At 34.6% G+C, this 11,088-nt stretch overlaps 1 protein-coding gene across 2 annotated transcripts in view; it reads right to left on the minus strand.

The window, feature by feature from the left end:
- LOC149787330 (mitochondrial inner membrane m-AAA protease component paraplegin-like) overlaps window positions 1-6,299 on the minus strand; it is a 96,106-nt gene extending 89,807 nt beyond the window's left edge. The window contains exons 1-3 of one of the 2 annotated variants that reach the window (XM_089977871.1): window positions 6,004-6,299; window positions 2,190-2,276; window positions 1,521-1,569 (exon numbers count right to left, since the gene is read on the minus strand). In XM_089977871.1, the coding sequence (XP_089833997.1) occupies window positions 1,521-1,569; window positions 2,190-2,276; window positions 6,004-6,207 (340 nt within the window). In that variant the 5' untranslated portion in view covers window positions 6,208-6,299. Of the gene's footprint in view, window positions 1-1,520; window positions 1,570-2,164; window positions 2,277-6,003 lie in introns of both variants that reach the window. The other variant, XM_089977872.1, reaches the window with a different exon arrangement.
- Between the last annotated feature and the right edge of the window lie 4,789 nt (window positions 6,300-11,088).

Here is an 11,088-nt window from a genome sequence, read left to right on the forward strand (position 1 = left end):
ACGAATAAAACTTACATTTCTGGATGTTCAAGCAGGCTGATATTACTATAGATAAAGTCAAACAGAACAGGGTGATGATGCAATCCATGACCTTGGTAAAGCCCAGGAGCTAATATTCAGGTTAAATGAAGAAACTGGTACTGGTAAACCATGTCGTGGTAAGCAAAATGAAGACATTTTTGTGATGTTTGGTGGATATGGTCAGATGAAGGCTGATGACCTACTTGTCCCTTTTAAAGGCAACTTGTATCAATCTCACCTTTTCCATCTTGGAAAAATATATTGAGGCAACTCAGGTTGTTGATCAGCCTTGTTGACCTTGTGTGAAAGGAAAAGCCTTCAATAAAACCCAAGAGAATGAAGTGTTTGCAAAATCTAAACTGCCCTTTTGTTGGTAAGTAAGCGTATCTCTTGTTACAGATGACTGCCCTGATTTGATGGTAGATCCATTAGAAGGGGTGAGGAATAAAGAGTAGGGGTTGGATAAATGAAATCTGAATCTGACGTAAATGACCTGGACCACCCATTCATTCTGAAGAATGAAGTTGATCAAACAAGACTATAACTGCAGGAGTCTGGTACTCACCCGTAGGTTGTCTGCAGGCAGTGGGGTTAGTAGGTCAGAATCAACAAGAATTGAATTCTGAAGTCACTGACATGTAGGTCGCGAGATTTGTGTAGTCATATGACTCGGAATGCAAATGGTGAGTTCCAGGTCAAATTTCATCAATGCTATAATTTCGGCTAGTCTGTCAGCAGATTGAAGATATAACGAATGCTATGCTCACAGTATCTGAGAAAATAAATCATATTCCTAAAGTTTGCTAGGCCGACTAGTAAGCAGCTACCCTATGTTGCCACCAAAATAGTGTTGGTGAATGCCAACTTTTTGAAAGGCAATGGACTCTGACCTGACACTCCAACATAAATGTCCAAACATCAAAAATGGAGTGGCAAGGGTCAGAGGAAACTCGGACTACCATTCAGGCTGCATGCTCATTGTCTGATTTTTCAGCAGTTGGAAAATTGCCCATAAGTCCAAGTCTAACATGGAAGACATGTTAACAACATTTCAATTTCAAACTAGCTTCAATGTGACAAGAAACCCATTCTTGTGAGATTTTCCTCTTTTCTTTGCCTGTGGCCAACTTCTGGAAGACAGCAGCCCATAAATCCTCAGACCATACATCACACACACACTGTAAGGAAAGAATGAAGTACATTTGATGCACACCAGGCATGACTCATACAGGTCTTCCCTGGTCTTGAACTTCTTGCATTTAGTGCACTTTGCCAATATGTTTCACTGAAATGACACAATACTAGAAGAAATAAAGATAAATTACCAACGCAGCATGCTAATAAGTCACAAAAATAACATCCATTATTAAGTGAGTGAACAAACAATAGGAAGTGTATGCTAAAATGCATCAACAAGTGTTGTATCAAGTGATCTTAGTAGACCAAGTCTGAGAAATTCACAAACATATTGGACAAAATAAAAAATTAATGAATACCACCTGTTGTTGAATGATTTATACTCAATATGAATCTGAATTTCTGGATGGACGGAAATTTCACAACAATATTTGCATTGATTTATCAGAGGTTTCATTTTTGATGTTAACTATACAAAAGCGAAGCTTAAAAACTAGTGACACCTGGTGGCCAAGGGCAGGTAATAGGCCAAGAGTTATTGTACCTTTGTCCATTTGATACAGACAAAAAAGACGTAATTTCATCTTTTTAGCTGGATTTGGGAGGTAGCAGACTTGTATCCATCAACATAACTGTGATTGGGTAATGTATTCAAAGGAGAAATTACTTCTCTTTAAAGCAAAAAATATGCTGAACTTGGCCAAATAAAGGAGTGGCATAGACATAGTTCATTTTTTGCAGATATTCTGCTGAGCATAATGTTATTTCTGGCATCTATAATCATCAAATTAACATCAATATGGAATGGCATGATATCTGGGCAAGACAAATTAGATTTCCCTTTGGGGCTTGTTTAAACAAATTGATAAATTGCCCCACATGTAGACAGTGATGTGATGTATTCCAGAATACTGGGAGAAACTTTATCCTACACTGTCAGTGGTCACACCCACACACAAACAACCTAAATATTTGATGCTCCAATCTCATGGGCATAATAACTTACTAGAAAGCACTGATGCATTCCAAGCCGTGTCTGTTAACCCTGATCTTTGAAGAAGGCTGCATAATGCTCTTGCTTCTCGATGAAATGAACGGAGTGTCTGTACACATTGGTGCTGAAATTAGAATAAGAAATTGAATAAATTAAAGCCACTGTGTATGGCATGATAGTATGAAACAAAATGTAAATGCCTGAATGTCATGGACATAAATTACTTGTAGAAACGTCTGTAATTTTTATTTTTAAATTAGTACTGTGATTTTGTAAACCAGCAAAAGGGCAACATTTGGAGCAAATTGGCTTACACTTCTTTCACCTTTAAAAAAAAACCCACATAATTTGTATAAAGATATGAACCAATGAAAATGGAATTTGTGCACATTGTTTGCAAGAATGGCAGTATCTAAACTGGAAAAGATGGTTGCAAACAGCATGTCAGTATGTTCTGATTGACCACTCAGTAATATAACTGCATTTACTATCCATGTGTTTTGTCTTACTTTTCTTCACATCAATCTATTTATCCACCTCACTACCTATCTATCCAATTTGGCTTGTAGGAAGGTCTACAAGGGGTGGGGTGGGTGGGGGTACAAATGATAGTCTTCTTATAACCATGTGTATACAGTGTATATAATAAATACTGAGCTGTTCCATATTTACCTACATAAATATTTTAGAAAGGATAAAACTGACTGACACACAAGATGGTAAAAGGAGATTCTTGAAGCTAGCAATTTCATGTTAAAGTGTCTTCTTTTGGCACCAAATTTATCATGGATACTAGATTCATTCCTTGTATCTCACAGTGGGCTGACTCTGACAATTGTCAGATCCTGATTTAGGTCTACACTTGGGTCGGTCATTGTAGATCTGTTTAAATCGATTCATGACAATTCTTCATTTGAGTCACAGATTCCAACTGAGTCTGTTTAAATACATTGGGTCTCTATGTTAGTCAATTTGGGAGCTGACACCAATTACTGAAATAGACATGCCTCCATGACCTGTATGATTTGTACTATAGCCGAATGGTTACACAAAACACCTAAATCTTATGTAAACACACCCAAAGCTACCCCATATATACCATTAATATGTATAATATACACTGTAGATGTTCTACAAGTATCATACTTTACCTAAGCATATCGGAGAATACAATAAAAAGGTCAATTGTGGGTTACATGTGTATTGAGAACTTTTAGATAATTGTCTATGTAAGTGCATCAAAAATTAAACCACTGTATTAGACAACAAAAACTTTAACTATTCTGTCCAATCATTCATAATATCAATATAGAATGGTGACACAGAAATATATTTTGTGAAGGCATACATGAAAGAATGAACACACAGCTAGCATTCATGTACACTGGGAGAACCACCTAAACCAGTTGCCTTGTAAAAATACAGAAACAATGGAGCACTTATCTCAGAATAAAACTGAATTTTGTACAATATGTTATTTTATACACTATCTTCTTATATACACTAGTTTTACCTTATGAGGCACACATCCATTTAGCATTTGGGAATGTGCACCTTCCTCAAGTAATAATCAAAATGAAATGTAATTGTCTCTATTTAGAACTAATCAGTGAAAAATTAGTACACAAGAAAAAGAGAAAAAAAATAGAGTTCAGGGATCATGCTGGGCTTTGCCAATGTCACAAATTGCAATTTTTTTTCCATATTGGTGAAAAATATACTATCTGGTGATTTATTTGGCGATAATATTTTTGGCTGTTAAAAACTGGATTTGGAGTGGAGAAATTCAAAGGCAACATGACAGGAGGCCTCAAACTTGGATATAAAATTGCACTGGAATCTATTGTTACATAAACAAATCCTTGGTTCATATTGACACACCATCCTAACAAGGCATTGTTATATCATAATCCGCTTATGCTGATGTGTGGCCTTAGTAATGTATGCCGTAATATAACCAAAATATTTGTGCTACCTGACTAGCTACAATCGACCACCTCTGAAGGTGGGAATGGGAATGACTACAATCAGCAAGACATGACAATATATTTTTTGCTGTAAAATGTACCATACAAAAATATTTGTGCTGAAACTTATATTAAAAAAAATGATTACTTTTTAATCACCGATTGTTCTGTATACATGTATATTCTAAGCAAATGAACAAAAAGTTATGTTTCAATGTTCTACAATTATTTTTGATGTTGCTGCAGCAAAAACAAACGGAGATTTGTTTGGTCCTTCAAAGAGGGCCTTTAGTGGTGCCTTTAACACATGTACCTTCATAAAAGCAAGCTGAAGACTTTTGATGAAAGGAAGTCAGCAACAAACTTAAATAGCATTTTTTTATTTTTCATAGTGATTGGAATATATTTATTGTGCCTTGATTTGCAACAACAAAGTTTATGTTTACAATTGCTACCAATGGCAGTGTAGAACCCAAATTATTACTCCAATATTTTGAAACAATAGATATCTGGCAGTCAAATAAAATGAAGGTGGGACATCTTGCAAGAATGCTGGTTAAACTGTTTAATTTGTTCATGTTTTCATTTCCCTATGAATAACCCCATCCCCTTGGTACCCTAAGCATCATGGTAGTTGTCTCTGGCTGACCAAAATCAAGACCAATTTAAGTACATGTACAATATAAACAACTATACAACTACTAGGATAATGAATATCAGCGTGAATCGTTTCATGAAACGGGTTTCTTTACAATGGACATAGATCAAATGAGGACTACCATTTTTTTGATACATAAGTGTTAGCTGTATTTTCTAATGGGATTTAACTGATAAATGATTTTTCTAACATATGATCTTATACTCTAATTCATGCATTTTTCATATACATTATTTAACACATTGTGGAGTGTACTACACAAATCTAAGTTGTCAATATATAAGTGTATTTCAGACTAACTGACTTCCTTTAATTAAAATTTCCATTTTTTTTCTGTGTAAATCCTAGTCACTGATGACAGGTCACCTAAAATTTTTCACTTGCATGCGAAATTTCAATTATTTTCAGCCTCCCCCCCATAACATCCACTTATGTCGACAATATTAACTTGGTCCCGAGGGTGTCAAGATAAACAGATAATACTATATTATGAAAATGACGAGTTTTTGAAAATTGGTGACAAAATATTAAGGTAGGTGATTTTTTTGGGCGACAACTTTTTTAAAGCCAGCGCCAACCCTGGATTTGTACCTTTTATTGTTTTGGCTTTAACAGTAAATAAAATAAAAAACTTATGGTGTTTAACTGTTGTACCAGCTGGAAACATAATACATACATGTCAAATAACTTTAGAGTGATTGGTTATTCTCTATGAAAATCTGAACTAGTTTTTTAAAATAGACTTTCCTGATATTTTCATCAAATACATAATATCCAAAGAACACACACACAGTGTATGCAACACATTTTGGGCGTTTCCTGCATTATCGGCTTTCTTCACTTTCCAGCCAACTGAAATGTTGGCCAATGAAACTTGAAAACAGGTCCATTTCTTGTGTGAGAATTTGAATTTATTAGAGTTAAAACATCAGGGTAAGTAAAGTCTGGCAAAAACAGTATAACTTTACTTTGTAGAAAAGAGTTTATTTTGGTTGACAGTTGTGTGTGATATTCCTGAAAATTTGACCTTTGCTACACTGTTAGTCAACATCAATGCACGCTACACAGCGTCTTTAGTTCGACTGTAAGACCCTTCACCCCCCAGAACACAAATATCGGGTGATGTGTCTTACATTGTAGGACTGAGGTACTAATATTAGTACTCCGCAAAATGTTGAAACGGAGATGTTATATGTCTGGTCTTTGTCCCTAAACATTTCATTCACCTTAGAAACTCTGTCGGATTTTCTAAGAATGCTTCCAAGTTGCGAACAGGTTAGATTCGGTCTCTGAAACACACTGAGGTTATTACAGGCTAATACTCCATTATGATGTAACCACCTAACTAAACTAAGTCTACTCTGTGTACTTAGACCATGCCATGCTAAATGGCTGATATTCGTTATTCTTGTTGTCAGAAGTCTCTCCATCACAAATACTAATACTGTATAATTCTGTTTAGTTAAACGAAAATCTAAATTTGTATGGACACTTTTGGTCAAACTTCGACAGAGGCAACCATTGTTTTTGTTCTTGTGATTTCTGTTTTCCACACAAAACTCAGGTGAACCGTCGTTTGTTAACTGCGTAAGATATTTTCAATATTGTCTTGTGTAACAGCGACGAGTAAACGAAGGAAGAAAAAATGCATAATTCACGTGGTGATGAGTTTAATAATAGTTTCAGCTTTAAACTGTTGATTTTCTCTTGCATATGAGTGGATGACGTTATGGCCGTAATATTGCAGCCTCACGTTATGTAACAAAAGAAAAATCTTTCCATCCGGGACATACTAGAGCTTTTGTTCACAAAATAGTACGTCTCATCCCCATTAAGTCATTAATAAGGTTAAATGCCAGTTGTTACTTACACTGTAATTTATATTTTAAAGGATCTCGTTTTTTGGTTTTGTTTTTTTGTGTGTGACTTTTTTCAATGTTTTTCTAAAAATATATTAATTTCACTGGATTTAAAATAAGCATGTTTACTACATGTTACGTTTTGGCTCTTACAAAACGTAACAAGAAAAAAGTGAAAATTTTGTTTGTTCTTATAGGAATATCTGGAAATAAGTGCTCATATTCATATAATAACTGTTTAAGTTCATTCCTACCTTGCTGTTGCAAATGTGAAAGTTTATGGTCCTGATTATCCATAATTCCTGAATTCCGAAGATTTGTCGTTCCCAAGTCAGTAGAATCCGATGGTATTCTTTCACTTAAATATTCGCTAAGTGGGACAGGTGCAACCAAATTAATTGCATGATTAACCTAGCTGTCTCTCTCAATATACTGGTACTCCTTTAATTTATTTAGATCACAGGAGTACTATTATTATCATTAAACTCATTCATTTTCTTCTTAACTTTGTAAGGGCCGTAAAATCTAATCTGAAGAAAATTTTGAAGAATGAGCAAGAGAGACATAATTCCATTACCAGACTCATAAATTCTCTCCACTGTAGTTCTGTCAAACCATAATTTCACATTTGACTTGAACTGATGGATGCCAAATTCAAGCATAATCAGATGGAAAATTCCAGACATAAAACTTGACCCTTGACCAGATTGGACAGATTTGGGAAGACCAAACTGAGTTTTAAAAATAACTTTATCAAAAGCTTTTGTTATTGTTTTCGATTGAATATTCCTCAAAGAAATAGCCTCTGGAAACCTTGTTGACGCACACTTTATGGGCAACAAGTATTGGTTACCTAATTTGGTCTTAGGTAAAGGACCAACACAGTCTACCATAATTCTGCTAAATGGTTCATCAAATGCAGGAATAGGTTGCAGATGAGCGTTAGGTATCTTCTGACAAAGGTTTTCCTACCGTCTCACAAGTATGACAAGATCTACAGCATTTACAAATATCACTTTTAATTTTTGTCGATGGAAGTGAGTCAAGATCTTGTGATAAGTCTTATTAATCCCTTAAATGACCAGCCAAAGGAGTTTCATGGGCCAAACTAAGTATTTCCTTTCTGTAAGATTTTGGAACTATCATTTGACAGTTCACTAACAACTCGTCACCAGCAAGTACATCGGGAAGTCTCCTTTTTCTCATAAGAATTCCATTTTTAAAGAAATAACAGACAGGTACTTCAGTGGCTTCAGTTTCACTAATGGCCCTTTGAAATCAACATGATCTTTTTCCTGTTCGACGACAAGTGATTCTCGTTAGTCAACCTGATTAGAATAAAGAGAATGAGTAGTTAAAAGAGGATCGCTGTTATCAATTCCCTTTGATTGATCCAAACAAGGAGTGAAAGTGACATCATCGAAAGCCTGACCAATACATGTGTCAGCTAAAGGAATACTTTCCTGATCAACATCATTCTCAAGAGCTTTCGTTGCCATAGCTGTGGTAACTGCACAAACTGGGTATACATTAGGGAATTCAATTCTTTCTCTGATCCAAACAAGGCTTGCCAGTTACAAGTGGATTAACCACAACCTTATGTCAAGCTAGGTCGTTACCTAGTGTTACGTGTTTAGGCTCGAATAAACAGTGACACAGAAAGAGTGAAAACAACAAGCTTTTTTAAAATTTAACAAATAATTTATTTCCCTGGAAATATTCTGTAAAATGAAAAAAGGAGAAGAACGTACGGTTTCAAGAATCAAATCCAAAAATAATCCAAGAATAATCCACGAATTAAGTTGCAAAAGTCCTAGTAATAAATGTTCTAATAATTTCAAGCTCGAACCCTGATGGAAAATCCAAGATGGACGACGATGATGTATGCTGTAATCATTACTGTGCTTACCTTGTAGAAATACAAACAATGACACTCCGGTGTTGGAAATCCAAATTAAATTTGTAAGCAGTGTCTTTCCAAAATTTCTGTGTAAGCACTCCTCAAAATATTTCCAGAATTTTTTAAAAATCCTTTTGAAATCCAACTGATCTGAAGAAAATTATAACTCAAAATCTGGCTAAAACAAAATAACTTGACATCAGTGTAAAAAGCCCCAAACAGAAATCTCTCTCTGCGCATCTCTATTAAAACTAACAAAGGCGCAGTAATGGAAAAACCCGAATTGCGAAACACAGGGCCAGGTGACAGTGTTTACATATTTAAAAAAAAACACATACACAGAATATGGCCTTGATTAGACCATTGATTTTACTCCGAGAATAAAAATATATATAAAAAAATATTGTTTACATCTTAAAGGCAATGTCCCATCATGACCTTGGAAACAACCAATCATATTACAGTAAAATAGAACTTGTTTACGAAGGCTGCTACAAATTCTGAAACAAAGTCAGGATTTAGATCAACACCTGGTGTTTACAAAAAGAATGATTAGGGTCAACCGATTTTCTGGAAAATATCATCTCAAGTGAATAAATTTACATTATAATAGAAAAAAATGTAAAACTGACAAACAATTAGATTTACGTAACATTAGTAATAAATGAATGCACTCAACTGGTAAAGCAGTCACTATTCCGAATGTCACGGGTCCTGAGACTAAGTCGGATGACAAATTTACACAATGGAGAGGAACATTAACAAAGCCGTACTCTACTCCCTAAAAAAGAACGCTCTCATTAGAGGAAAACTTCTCAGAAAAAGGCAAAGTACCTGATAATAAAAAATCTGAGAAGCTCTGTGTCCCTTAGAATTTTAATAAGGATAGGATTGGTTAACTCACCCATGAGTGATATCGAACCCTTCGACATGAATGGTTTATAATTCTCCATAATAAAATCAGACTGGGGTTTATTAGACCCAACAAATGCATTGCTTTCAATACATGACCGTGACCTTGACCTCTTAGAAATAAGAACATTTGGAATATGTATGTCTTGTTTCTGATGCTTATTTTTCAATTTGTAGCAATCAGAAATAACGTGTCATTTCTTCTTGCAAGAAGAGACAAGGAGTTTCGATTAAGCTTATCAGAAGCTTGATTTTTAAAAGTTATACCAGATTGAGATTTAGAAGGACTTGTATTAGGCTGAAATACTTTTTCTGCCAGAAGACTTTTGAATGGAAGTCTTATTTATAAAAGGAACCTTTGATTTAAAGAATACTCATCAGCAGCACGAGCAGCATTTTTCAAGGTTTCGATCTTAATGTCACTATGGACACAGTTCTTGAACTCTTCAGGTAATACAGGTTGTTTAAGACTTTCATAATCTTGTTCAACTTTTTTGGCTAAGCACCATTTATCAAATAACTGCTCTTTTTCTCTTGCAAATTCGACATGAGTTTGTCCAGCTTCTTTTCTATAGTTTCTGAATTTTTTCCGATAAGCCTCAGGGACTAACTCATAACCGTTTAAGAAGCATTCCTTCACCAAATCATAGTCAGCACTCTGCTGTACTGACATGTATGCATAGATATCTCGGGGTTTGCCAAAAAGTGTACTCTGTAATAATTGAGTCCAATGTTCTCTTTGCCATTTTAAATTTATCAGCAACTTTTTCAAAATAAGGAAAAGATTTGAATGGGGCACTAACCTAATATTCTTAGCAATATCAAAATTTGAATTTGTATGCGAAGTGGGAACGTGCATTACACTTGCCAGTTCTATTTCTTTCATTCTTAATTGATATTCCCTCTCTTCCTTCTCTCTTTGCATCTGCATTTGCATCTGTAAGTCTCTCTCTCTTTCTTCCTTATCTAATTCCATTTGTTTTTTCATCTGTATCTTTCTGAAACAGCATTTATTTCTCTCTCTCCTGTAACTTCATTTCTTTCTTTTTTGTAACTGCATTTGTCTCTCTTGTTGTCTTTCTTCCTTATCTCATTGCATTTGCATTTTTTTCTTCTTTCTGTAATAACATATGTTCTTTTTTTCCCGATTGCAATTGCATTTGTTTTTCTGCATTATCTTTGTGAAGTTCTAGCTTCCTTAACTCTAATTCCATCTTGTATATTAATTTTAATTCCTTTACTTTTATGTCTGAGTCAGATACAGACTTACTTATCGTAACCAAAGTAATTTTATCCAAAACGTTCTTTTCTACCAAATACTGGACCAAAATAGTTTTTATTTCTTGATTCATTATGAAAGCTTTTGCTTCAGAAAGATCGTATTTTCTGGCAAGTTGAATCCTCACTTTTCTTGTTAAGTTATGTAAGAGCCGAAACGTAACAAAATAAAGTTGGGGAATCGTCCTTAGGATATATGAATTTTTTCTACAATATTTCAGAAAACTTGTTTTTTTTTAAAAAAATTTAAATTCCCTAGGTTTTTTTTAATGTTTTTAAATCCCAAGCATTATTTTTCATTTATTTTTGAAATCTTTAGTGAAATCAGCAAGCTTTCTTTTTAAATTGCCACATCAAATGTG

The sequence above is a fragment of the Sinohyriopsis cumingii genome, chromosome 12 (assembly GCF_028554795.1).
Source record: "Sinohyriopsis cumingii isolate HCF-2022 chromosome 12, ASM2855479v2, whole genome shotgun sequence".
NCBI classification, from domain to species: Eukaryota; Metazoa; Mollusca; class Bivalvia; order Unionida; family Unionidae; genus Sinohyriopsis; species Sinohyriopsis cumingii.